General features: G+C 39.5%; 1 protein-coding gene across 1 annotated transcript in view; it reads left to right on the forward strand.

Moving 5' to 3' along the window:
• Positions 1–12989, forward strand: part of LOC139728638 (dynein axonemal heavy chain 8-like) — a 130319-nt gene that overhangs the window by 46386 nt on the left and 70944 nt on the right. The window contains exons 32-40 of the mRNA XM_071639576.1: positions 277–476; positions 1105–1258; positions 2004–2167; positions 2805–2907; positions 3993–4097; positions 5288–5449; positions 6507–6731; positions 7433–7605; positions 8830–9008. Of these exons, the coding sequence (XP_071495677.1) occupies positions 277–476; positions 1105–1258; positions 2004–2167; positions 2805–2907; positions 3993–4097; positions 5288–5449; positions 6507–6731; positions 7433–7605; positions 8830–9008 (1465 nt within the window). The remainder of the gene's footprint in view (positions 1–276; positions 477–1104; positions 1259–2003; positions 2168–2804; positions 2908–3992; positions 4098–5287; positions 5450–6506; positions 6732–7432; positions 7606–8829; positions 9009–12989) is intronic.

Here is a 12989-nt window from a genome sequence, read left to right on the forward strand (position 1 = left end):
GCTGCTTATTGCTTACAATGTCTCTCAGATTTTTGCACATTACTTATACAGCGTAAATTCCTATGCATATCGGTACAATACCTTTCACTACCAAGCTCTTGTTTTTCTTTTATGATTTTTAAATAGCTGTTATTTTAATCTAGTCAAGACATTATGTTGCAGTCATCAAGGAATAAGAGCAGATAACAGGCAAGTTTGCTCTTACATGCACACACTTTGAGAGATCATGTCTATGAGAGATTTTTCTTTCCTCCATTCACTTGCAACCTCTACCAGGACATCTGCATCTCAGCTGTGAAAGAGAAGGACATCGAGGCCAAGCTGCAGCAGGTGGTGCTGGAGTGGAACACCCAGACCCTGTCCTTTGCCAACTTCAAGAGCCGGGGCGAGCTGCTGCTGAAGGGGGCGGAGACCTCGGAGATAGTGGCCCTGATGGAGGACAGCCTGATGGTGCTGGGTTCTCTCCTCAGCAACAGGTGAGTGCTAAATTTTGCGATGTCAACGTGGGGTGTTGAAGAAAGAGACATAGAGTGGAGACCTGCAAGGGTTGAGGTGAAGGGAGGGGAAGGGGGGGGGGGAAGCAGAATGAGTGTTAGATTTTGATGTCACACTCAAAAAAACAATGCATTGTAAGCTTATCAGTTAATGGCACACAACTTCTAGCTCACCTGAACCAAAGGCTGAAGCGAAATATTGTTGCGGTATTGGATTGTGATGACACGCTCAAGGATTAAGCTCGGGCCCCTTTTGACTTTATCACACTAAAAAAAAAAGCTACACAATTCATGTACCCAAAGATCTCGTTCAAGAGCACCCCCTTTTCATTAGCTTTTATACACATTATATATCAAAAGTAAGATTTGGATGCAAGTCCCAGTTTGTATTCCAGTATAATCAAGTGAATAGATTCATTTTCTCAATTCTCTCACATCCCACCATATGAGACGTTTCATTGAAATGGTCTATGCAACCATAGAGAATATTGTGATTTCATACATATTGTGGAACTGACAAGAACAATGATGAAACAGTTACATGTAGCAGTAGCATCTGTGGAGAAGAGGACTGAAATGTCTATCACACTCCACTGGTGTCCTAACTCAGGTACAATGCGCCATTCAAGAAGGACATCCAAGGCTGGGTGCAGAAGCTCTCCAACTCCTCTGACATCATTGAGAACTGGATGACGACCCAGAACCTCTGGGTTTACCTGGAGGCTGTCTTTGTGGGTGGGGACATTGCAAAACAGCTCCCTCAGGTATGACCCCTCTGACTTTAGGTGTCAGGAATCTGACAGAACATTTCAGTTGAGTCCTCTATCATCCAAAATTGTTATTTATAAATTTTTGATAAATTTTTATAGGTGTCATTATCATATTTTCTTTTCATTTTGCATGGCCTCGAGCAGGAGTTTACATCATGAATCTGCATGTCTTGTGTCAGTGTCTCTGCAGCAGTAATTCTACAGTATGTTGAATCTTTCTCCTGGGGGATTGTGTCTGTATATGATATCAAATGACAAGGTATTATTTGAAGAGGCATTCAGGGTTGTTTGCGTTTGTTTTTTGTTTTTTGTTAAATATCTAGAAAATAAAGACATAAGAAAGTGTAGAATTTAATAGTCAGGGTACTTTAACTATAGCCCGAATTCACAAGGGTAGTTTGAATGTAGCTCATAGACTGTGCAAAGTTTGTTTATGTTAATGTCTTTGACAAATCGCAAATGCCAGCAGACATCCAATAATGAACAGACACTGATAGCTACACATATGAAAGGCATACTTATATTTTGTGCATGTTTTAGTCCATAGACTTCTTTCCAACTGTGGATTTAATCTTTGTGAAGTAGGCCAAAGAGTCGATATGTTGGGTTTTAAATAATCCATCAGTGTCATAAAGATACATCAAATGGCTGCCACTTGCACAACTTATCTGTTTAATTTCTGTAGTACATACACCTTCTCATCAACCTATCTTCTCTTACTCCTCCATCGGAATGGTAGGAGGCCAAGCGTTTCGCCAACATCGACAAGTCCTGGGCCAAGATCATGGTGCGGGCCCACGAGAACGACAACGTGATCCAGTGCTGCGTCGGGGACGAGACCCTGGGCCAGCTGCTGCCCCATCTCTTGGAGCAGCTGGAGATCTGCCAGAAGTCACTCACTGGGTAAAGGAATCTTGGCAGTCAGCATTCTATGTGAATTAACTTCTGCCAACATAATGTTACAATTTAGTATGCAGCTAGAACAAAGATGAACACTCAGAGAACTTCAGGAAAACAAAGAGTGGAGCCCTCACACAAACAGTGTGGAAAATTGTGCAATTCATTCAAACAGCATGATTTTTCTTTACATATTCTAGATAAATAGTTCTATGTGCATTCCTCTTGAAAGGGAACTGTGCAACATTTAGCTTTTTAGTCACTATTAGTAGTATGACAGCTACTGTAGAGTTGAATGTCACAAATTATTGCATATATATGTAAAATACAATTTATGTCCATACTCCTTTGTCCTGTTCCTGAGATATGTTACACCAAATGTTCTTCATGTCTACTGGAGGAGTTAGGTTAAATGCTCTTTTAATGAAAAATATAAGAGAGTTGCCCTTGAATTGTCTGGATGGATTAGCAAATCACCTTATTCTGGTGGCAGCTGTTTCAGTTTACAATGTGCTGCCTTCGAAATAAAACTAGAACTGAGGAATCTGCACCATGATGTCACCAAAGATAAATTGTTTATATACACACAGAAAATTGTACATTCTTTTTCCCTTTCTTTCTCTGCTACTTTCTCTCATCACAGCTACCTGGAGAAGAAGCGGCTCGTCTTCCCGCGATTCTTCTTTGTCTCTGATCCGGCGCTGCTGGAGATTCTTGGGCAAGCTAGTGACTCACACACCATCCAGGTATCTCAAACAACCTCTTGATATTGTTGATGGTGAAGAATAAATATTTTGAACATATTTGTTCATGTATGTGAAGACCTGCAGGCAGAGACTTTTTTTCTAGCATTTTTGCCCTCATTTGAATTTTAAAAACGGAACTGATGACTGTATAAATCTAATTGTGGATTATTTGTACTCTTGGTGGATTTACATGTTTGTTCTCTTTTGTTGATAGTAAAGTGCATAGAAACATTTTCATCATATGCAATTTATAAATTGTCCATATGTTGTTACAATTATTTATGCACTCAAATACAGGCATTGTTTTTGAACTTCCCCTTCTTTCCACGAAATATATGGGCTACACATATTCAAAGTGATGCAGTCAAATCTGTTCCTTTTTTGTTCTATGGCCATAATTTTTAAAATGACAAATAAACAAAACTGAAGTATGGATGTACAAGTATATATGTCATGATTTAGGATGAATCCAATAGGTGTGTGTTCCCTAAATTGTGAGTTCTGACCTCACTCAGCAAAAGATTCATACTCATTTGTTGGATGATTATTGTATTAAGTTGTGTGTACCTAGTAGGTTTGATTATTATTTTAATAAGGGATCAGTATATAGGCCCGTTTACACAAGTACGGTACGGGCAACGGGCTGGGTTTTTGCTATGGTGGGCAAAAAGGAACTATGTCTGGTTCTGTTCCAATATCATTTCCCCGGTATTAATTTTGTTACAAAATTAATCTTGTACTGTTGATTTTGTTGCTCTTGATTTTGACATGAGAATAACATTCTGGGTGATTTTGTACCAAATTACTGATTCTTTTTTACAGAACCAGATATGGTTTCTTTTGGCACACCAAAGTAAAAACCCGGCTCATTGCCCGTACTGTGCTCGATGTAAACGTGCCCTTAAGCTTTGGTTACACTGTATCAAACAAACAGCTATACTTTCACAGCAAAAGATAGGAAAGCTGGAATGTTCTGTAGTAGACCAATGACGTTTTTTAATATACACCTATTGAATACCTATGACTTTCTTTTTGTCTCTCCTTTTGCTTGATTGTTTCATGCTTAATGCCCTTGTATTTAAAAGGCACATCTCCTTGGCGTGTTTGAGAACGTCAACGAGGTGGAGTTCCATGAGAAGGACTACGACCGCATCATGTCCTGTATCTCCAAGGAGGGCGAGGTCATCCCGGTGAGAGAAAATATTTACTCTCTTCATTAAAAGAGTCCCATTTCTTAAAGATTAAGATTAGCTGGTAGAACTCACACCTATGAATATACTGCCTGAGTATGGCACTGTAATGATTTGAAATAATGATGTTTTGGTATTGAAGAGTAAACAGACTCTGATATTATTGGCAGGTTGGGTGGTTATGATGGTAATAACATGGTTAAAGTGGTAGCTGAACAAGTTGATGGAGGGAGGAGAGATTGAGAAAATCCCTTTCCGAGAAAGAGATGGATAGATTCTATGAAAGAAAAAGAAAATGAAACAGATTTGGCCGTGGATGCAAGACTGAAACAAACTAAAGTCCTGTGATGATGTGATGAAGACTTGAGGCCTTATGCTCTATAGTTGAGATTCGCAGGATGATGATGATAAAAATCGTAGGGATGGAGATGATGTCTTTATTGATGGCAATGTTGATGCTGATGATGAAGACATGGACAATGAATGTAAAGATGGGGTTGTGATGGTCCAGTCATAACAGACTATTGTAATGGTACGATCATGATCATGGCTTGTGATATTACTGTGTCGTAATTGACTTGTAATATTACTATCATAGTTGACTGCTGTGTGATTTCATTATCTGGGTGAAATCTTTTGATGTAGCACCATACATTCTTCCATCTTTGTGCCCTCTCTCTGACGATGGAAACAATGATGTAAATAAATTTTGTGATAGTTGAGAAGATGTAGATGATGACTATATGACGTAAGAGTATGGTGTTGATTGTGTTGTGTGGGTTAAATTTTCGGTGTTAGACGTCATACATTCTTCTATCTTTCTACCTTCTCCCTGATGATGACAATGGCGATGTAAATAAAAGAATGCTAAAAACAGAGATGATAAATGTAAACTTTTGTGGTGATTCCATTGTGTAGGTTAATTTTCATTTTGTGTGTAACACCATTTTAAAAGTCTTACATCTGTCTGTATATGCCCTCTGATGATTGAAATGATGGAAGTGATGATGTAAATGATGATGATAGTAATGATGATGATGAAGATCATGAAGAGTACATGGATGATGAATGTAGAGATAGAACTGTTATAGCAATGTTTCATTATTCATTATTGTCTTGGTGAAATTTTGGGATGTAGCCACATGCATTGAATTCTTCCATCTTTCTACCCTCTCCCTACCTCCACCCAGCTGGAGAAACCTGTCATCGCTAAGGGCAATGTGGAGAGCTGGCTGGGAGAGCTGCTGGACCTCCAACAGAAGTCCCTGCATGGCATCATCCGGGATGCCTCGCGTGTCATCAACGACTCCAGCTTTGAGCTCCTCTCCTTCCTCAATGACTTCATTGCACAGGTGGGAACAAACAGGGCTTTATATACTGTAAAGCAAGATACATTTGTAAATTCAATTGGATCCGACAGCCTTATTTGGGGACATGACATTTTTGTGAATTGCCTCCGGTATTATATGTCCAGTGTATATAGTGTAGACAAGAACTTTTGCTTGCACTTTGATTTCACGAATGTTGGCTCGCGCGAAATTTGCGAAATTAAAATGCTCGCGAACATTTCTGGTTTTACGGTATGTGAAGAGTTATAGGCCACAAAACAAGTGAACTCCATTCTTGTTAGTCTGATATATTTGTGATTAAAGATGCTTAAAAATAAGGAGAACACTAGGAAACGTTTGATACTTTAATCATAACTTCAAGAATATTCCTATTTTTTCTATCAATTGAGGTATTACTGAAAAAGTTTTAGAATACTTTCAAATGTGTAAAAATGGCTCTTAACCTGTTTGCAATCAAAGTCTTCATGATCATTTTCATATCTACACACTGCATCATCCATCCACTTATCTATTGTATGCAATCATCAATTTTTCTGTCTATCTACTAACACAGAAGTATTGTGCATACGTGTATGCATATAGCTTGATAGATGTATAGATATGCACATGCTATACATGTGAGATGAATTGACAGATTGAGAGAAGACAGAGAAGATGACGAATGAGAGAAGCAGGACAAGGGAATGGAGAATATCAATTAAAGAGTGCTGGGGAGAATGAAAGAAAGGGAAGAAGAGAAATGCACTGGAGCTGAAGAGAGAGGAGAGTTTGATGAATTTCTCGGAAAATTTTTCACTTTTCCTGCCAGTTCCCCTCCCCCAATTATTTTCTTTGGTCATTACTTACAGGTGATTTTGAGGGTCTTTTAGAAGATATTGAAGATTGAAAACGAGAAAGGCGCTATTATTTCACAGACTGCATGTAGTATTTAACACCCTCCTGGCTCTGAGCTGACGATATGTAGAATAAAAGTGGATCAGACTCTTAGATTGTGATGAAGGGTTTCAAAAGCACAATCTCTCAATGTTTTTCCTCCCATGTCTTGTGTGATACATAACAGGTGGGGTTGCTGGGGATCCAGATGCTGTGGACCCGCGACGCCGAGGATGCCCTGGGCATGGCCCGGGCCGACAAGAAGATCATGCCGGCCACCAACGCCCGATTCCTTGAGCTCCTCAACTGCCTCATTGAGCAGACAACCCACGACCTGACCAAGGTCGAGAGGGTCAAGTACGAGACACTGGTCACCATCCACGTCCACCAGAGGGACATCTTTAATGACCTGGTCAGTTGGGTGTGGGAATACAGTTCGGGATTAGCCTTCAATGTGTGTGAGGTTTAACACTCTGATCATTCAACATTATCCCTTTGTCTAAAGCTCTGTATGAATGGATGTATCTTGTGGCCTAGCTTGGTCAGTATTCCATGCTTTATAGTGTATATACTGTATGCTGTAGGTGTGCACACATGGAAAACATGTTTTAACCTGCCCTGACAGATTTTGACCTGGAAAAATATGTGGGAATACTTATTTTTTTTTCTTGTTGACTGGATTATTGATAGGATTGTTCAAGGTTGATGAGTTTCCTTACCTTAGTATATGGTTAGGCCTGATAATTGATCAGTGGAAGATGAATCTTCCCCCCCCCTTCAAAAAAGTAGAATCAAGACAAAACAGTAGCGTGGTAATGTGTAGCATTACCAAAGTACTTACCAGAAGGAAATCAATTTGAAACATCATGATATTACACAAGGCTCCTTTATATATTCTCTTTTTTTTTTTGAATTGGGTGATTTCAGTGTAGATGGAAAATGAGCTGCTTGGCGGAGGTCTGCGCTGTCCGAATGCTTTTTGAGTTTATTTTTGTAAATATCTTCTTTTTTTTTTGTTTGCCGTCAAGGCTAGGCAAGCCCCCATCATATCACTTCCTTACCTTAGCATTGGATGCATTTGTAATTGCCTTTTATTGTGGACTTCACCCCCAGGTGAGCATGCACATCCGCAATGTGAACGACTTTGAGTGGCTGAAGCAGGCGCGCTTCTACTTCAAGGAGGACACCGACCAGTGCATCGTTTCCATCACTGACGTCGACTTCATCTACCAGAACGAGTTCCTGGGCTGCACGGACCGGCTGGTCATCACGCCCCTCACCGACAGGTCCGTATAAACCTGGGATTAGTGGAGGCTGCCACTTTCATGATACATCTCTCTCCAATTATTCTGTCTCCTCTTTCTACTATATGGGATTGCATGATAACTTGAATTCTAAGAAAGTACACAACACGTGTATACGCCATACAGGGTGAAAAAATGTACTGTTTCTCGCGAAGTCAGTTGAAGGATTGCATTCATATTGTTACTGAATTTTCTGAGGTTTATGGTGGAAAGCTATCTCTGTCTGTTTGTTCCCTCACAATGAACATTAATGGTGGTATTCTGAAATCCTTCCTAGGAAGAAATTTCTTCCTATCACAGTCAGGATTTTTTCCTAAGTGGTATTCTGAAAATCTTCCTAAGCTTCTTCCTAAGTCTGTTCCTAAGTTTTTTTCCTAAACTTAGGAAGAAACTTAGGAAGGGGGCGGGAATATGCAAATTTCTGACTTAGGAAGAAGTTGGTATTCTAGACTGCACTTAGGAAAGAAATTTAGGAAGATATTTAGGAAAGCTCCACCCCTGTCCTAAGTCAGTTGTTAAGAATAGCAATCTGCAGACATCATGATAGGTGCGCTTGTCATTCACTGCGCGCCCATGTACTTTGATGCGCGAAATGAGCGTGAGAAAGGGGACATGTCGCGCACACGTGTATTTGCCCCCCTAGTCATAGTAATATGCGATTGTCGTTGGTTGGTTCCTTATGATACGGCATTTCGTATTGGCTTAAGAAAGGACGTGGGCGGGGATAAGGATGGCCTAATTTGCATTTAGAAGTGCCTAGGAAGAAATTTCAGAATACCAATTCTGTCTTTCCTAGTCACTTCCTAAGTTTCTGACTTAGTCAGAAACTTAGAAAGATTTTCAGAATACCACCCTAAGTTTTCATGGCTTTGAGTACTGTGAAAAGTAAGTATGCTTGCATACATATTACTTTTATGTACCTGCATGCATAAGTACAAGTGTTAACTATTGACATGTAATTCCCTTGGTTAGTATATTATTTTCACCAATCTCATACCTGCCTCTGTTTTGTTATGATAAATGCAAGATACAGTACATTGTGTCTTCTTAGCAAATCTAATAGATTTTTTGTGTTCAAACTTTATTTTCTTGTAGATATATGTGTCTGTATTTGTAGAAATACATAAAACCACTCCTCTGACTGTAGGTGACATTGAAAATATGAGGAGATTTCCCATAGGCTATAACGATATACATCTCCGACAGGTGTTACATCACCCTGGCCCAAGCACTGGGTATGAGCATGGGAGGTGCCCCGGCCGGCCCCGCTGGGACGGGCAAGACAGAGACCACCAAGGATATGGGGAAGGCTCTGGGCAAGTACGTGGTGGTGTTCAACTGCTCAGACCAGATGGACTATAGAGGGCTTGGAAGAATCTACAAAGGTTAGATGAGTTGGACTTAGTAGACGTGTGTGTCTTGACCTTAAAAACTGTCAGTGGACCTGTTGTATGCATCAGTTAAACAGTGCTGTAACTAAGCCTGCCCACTGCATATTAAACATGGCAATGTTGCATTCCTAATGTCATTCTGATTGATGTGTGATGATTAATTTGAGTTTTAGCATACACCAACTAGTATAGGGATGCACTGGAAATGGATGAAAATGAATATATTTCAAATGTTTTCTCTCATTCTCCTACATGTGTATATTGAATCTCAGGGTTAGTAGATGTGCAATAACATATCTGTGCACCTGCATGTAGCAAACTTTACCATAAACCCATGCAGGAAGTATGCTCCATTTTATATCCTTACTTTGAATGGAAAATATAACACACACTCATCACATCTCATGATTAAGCAAAAGGAAACTTGTCCCATGATGATGCTGCTTTGCCTGTGAAGCTCACAAATGTATACAGTGCCGACCGCGGGAAACGTCACGCTTTTCCGCGATCTGGACGAGGCCACTGACGCGTATCCCCGCGGGTACCCGCGGGTATACGCGTTCAGTGGACGAGTCCATCCGCCCGCACGGATAATCCATCCTCGGGAATTTGCGTCTCGATTGACGCGGGTTGGACGAGGGTGGACGAGGGTGGACGAGGGTATTCAAGGGCACATTCCCGTTAAGCTTTATTTTGACCGCTCAATCAAAATACATTTCATGGAGTTCCGACTTTGCCCATTTTCATCAAATTCCGATTTCAGGGGCTTCTTTTCGATTTAATCACACTCTGATGTCCACTGCCTTGATTGTTCGCTACTTTCTAAAGAAGTACACCTGCGGAAGTTGTGCACATGCGTTCATCACTCAAGTATCAATAATTATTAGAACATATCGACATCGGTTACGATCATCTCGCTATTCACGACTTTTAACGACCTGCGCCACCAAAATTTCATTGCTGAAAATTCGGTGGCCCAATCGGGCTACAAAAAAAGTCGGATGTTTGCCTTTACTTTTGAAAATGAACAGCGGTAACAGTCGGCTCCGTAAGACGCAAAAATGAATGTCGCATGTTTACTTTTGATTTTAGAAATGAATCACGGTGACATTTGACTCCGTATGATACTGGAATAAATACCGAATGTTTGCTTTGGCGTTCGGAAGTGAATGATAATATTCAACTCCGTAAGACGATAAGATAAATGCCGGATGTTTGCTCTTACGTTCGAAAGTAAATAGCAATAACATTCAGCTCCGGAAGATGCTTGAGTAGGCTATATGTCGAATGATCCCTTTGACGTTCGGATATGAATAACAAAAATATTCAACTCCGTACGATGATAAAATAAAAGACGGATATTTGCTTTTACTTTCGAAAATAAATAGCAATAACATTCGGCTTCGGAAAATGCTAACATAAATGTCAGATGATTGCTTTTACGTTTGGAAGTGAATAGCAGTAATATTCTGCTCCATACGATGCTAAAATAACTGTTGGATGTTTGCTTTTAGATTTCGAAATGAATAACAGTAACATTCAGGTGCGTTCGGTGGTAAAATTAATGTGCAATGATTGCTTTGATGTTCGGAAATTAATAACAATGACATTCAACTCCGTATCTACGTTTATAAAATATACAATGTATATCTGATGTTTGCTTTTACGTTCGGAAGTAAATAGCAATAACATTCAGCTCCCGAAGATGCTAAAGTAAATGTCGAATGATCCCTTTGACGTTCGGAAATAAATAACAAAAATATTCAACTTCTTACGATAATAAAATGAATGACGGATGATTGCCTGTACTTTCGAAAGTAAATAGCAATAGCATTCGGCTCCGGAAGATGACAAAATAGATGTCAGATGATTGCTTTTACGTTCGGAAGTGAATAGCAGTAATATTCTGCTCCATACGATGCTAAAATAACTGTCGGATGTTCGCTTTTAAATCTCGAAATGAATAACAGTAACATTCACCTGCGTTCGATGGTTCGGAAATGAACACAACAATATTCAACTCCGTGTATACGATGATAACATAAATGTCTGATGTTTGCCTTTATGTTCAAGAGTAAATGGCAATAACATTCAGCTCCGGAAGATGCTAAAATGAATGTCGAATGTTTGCTGTGACGTTCGGAAATTAATAACAAAAATATTCAACTCCGTATATACGATTTTGCGTTCAGAAGTGAATAGCAGTAATGTTCTGCTCCATACGATGCTAAAATAACTGTCGGATGTTCGCTTTTAAATTTCGAAATGAATAACAGTATACATTCAGCTGCGTTCGATGGTTCGGAAATGAACACAATGATATTCAACTCCGTGTATATGATAACATAAATGTCTGATGTTTGCTTTTATGTTCAAGAGTAAATATCAACAACATTCAGCTCCGGAAGATGCTAAAATAAATAACGCATGTTTGTTGTGACGTTCGGAAATAAATAACCAAAATAACTCCGTATATACGATGATAAAATAAATGTCTGATATTCGGTTTTACGTTCGAAATATAACAATAACAATCAGCTCCCTTCGACTTTCAGAAATGAATGATAATAATATTCAACTCCGTACGATGTTTAAATAAATGTCGGATGCTTGCTTATAATTTATATTGCTATGTACTTTCGCAAATAAATAGCAATAACATTCGGCTCCGGAAGATGCCAAAATGATTAATGTCACATGATTGCTTTTACGTTTGGAAGTGAATAGCAGTTACATTCTGTTCCGTACTATGCTAAAATAAATGTCGGATATTTGCTACATGTGTATTACATTTCGAAATGAATAGTAACATTTGGCTGCGTTTGATGGTAAAAAACAAAACAAAAACAAAACAAAACACACACACACACACACAAAACTGTCTGATGTCTGCCTTGACGTTCAAAATTCGGCCCCGTACGATATGATGAAATAATTGTCAGATGACTCATTTCACTTTCGCAAGTGGACAACAGTGACATTCGGCTCCGTACGATGATAAAATAGATGTCGGATGTTTGCTTTTATATTTGGAAATGACTAACTGTTAAATTCTGCTCCGTATACGACAGAACTGCCAACCTTTCGAAGCACAAATTAGTACTCAGCAGCTCCAAAATTCGTATTTTCCACCAGAATTCGTATTTTTTTTCAATCTCCCTCTTTTTGCTATGAGGCCTACAGGCTCTAAACATAACGTTATGACACATGCCGAAGCATCCAGCTGGTCACCAGCACGATAAAGATTCTAAACTACGCAATGTTCAGCGTTGATTGATTGCTTTCTCGCAATGTGTACAAGTGCAAGTTTGTACCTCCAAAATCTTTCTGGGCTGATTATGGAAGCTTCCATTTTCTAGCAGGGGACGGGGAATGCTTGATCTTCTCAAGAGAGCTTCTGTGTGAGCGGATGCAAAACTCTGTTCTGTGTTTCCAATTATGTACTATCAAAACATAATCATGCGTTGTTTTCAGGCTTTTTTCATTTTATTGGATTTTAAACATTAGTATTTTTCGAAGTATTCCGATTCCTTTTCCCCTGACTGGAATCGGAAAGTCTGCTATAACGATGATCGCAAAATGCCGCGCTGTGTGTGGAAGCGCCGATGTGGTGCAAACACGTGGCTTCATTTTCAAGTTTAAATGAATGCGCCATGTGCTCCTGCCTATAAGAGGTTACTGCAAGTTCGATGGATCGAATGCGCCATAGCTGAGCTGAGCTGAATGGCTTGTTTACGGTAAACATGCAATTTACGTTCGATATGAAGAAATCATTACGTCTTTCACGAGGGAAAAACACACAAAACAAACAAACAAACAAACAAAATACACCCACGAACGAATGTTGATAGCCAAAACTTTGAAAAGTAATAAGCAGTTTTGATGCGCGTGAACTGAAATTAATTGTCATTACACGTTGTATTTTGCTGTCTAACCAGGTGATGACTGCATCTCATTGGACCTTCTCGTAGTGAA

The sequence above is a fragment of the Diadema antillarum genome, unplaced genomic scaffold (assembly GCF_040938485.1).
Source record: "Diadema antillarum isolate AM-2024a unplaced genomic scaffold, OU_Dant_1.0 seq00000188_RagTag, whole genome shotgun sequence".
Classification (NCBI taxonomy): domain Eukaryota; kingdom Metazoa; phylum Echinodermata; class Echinoidea; order Diadematoida; family Diadematidae; genus Diadema; species Diadema antillarum.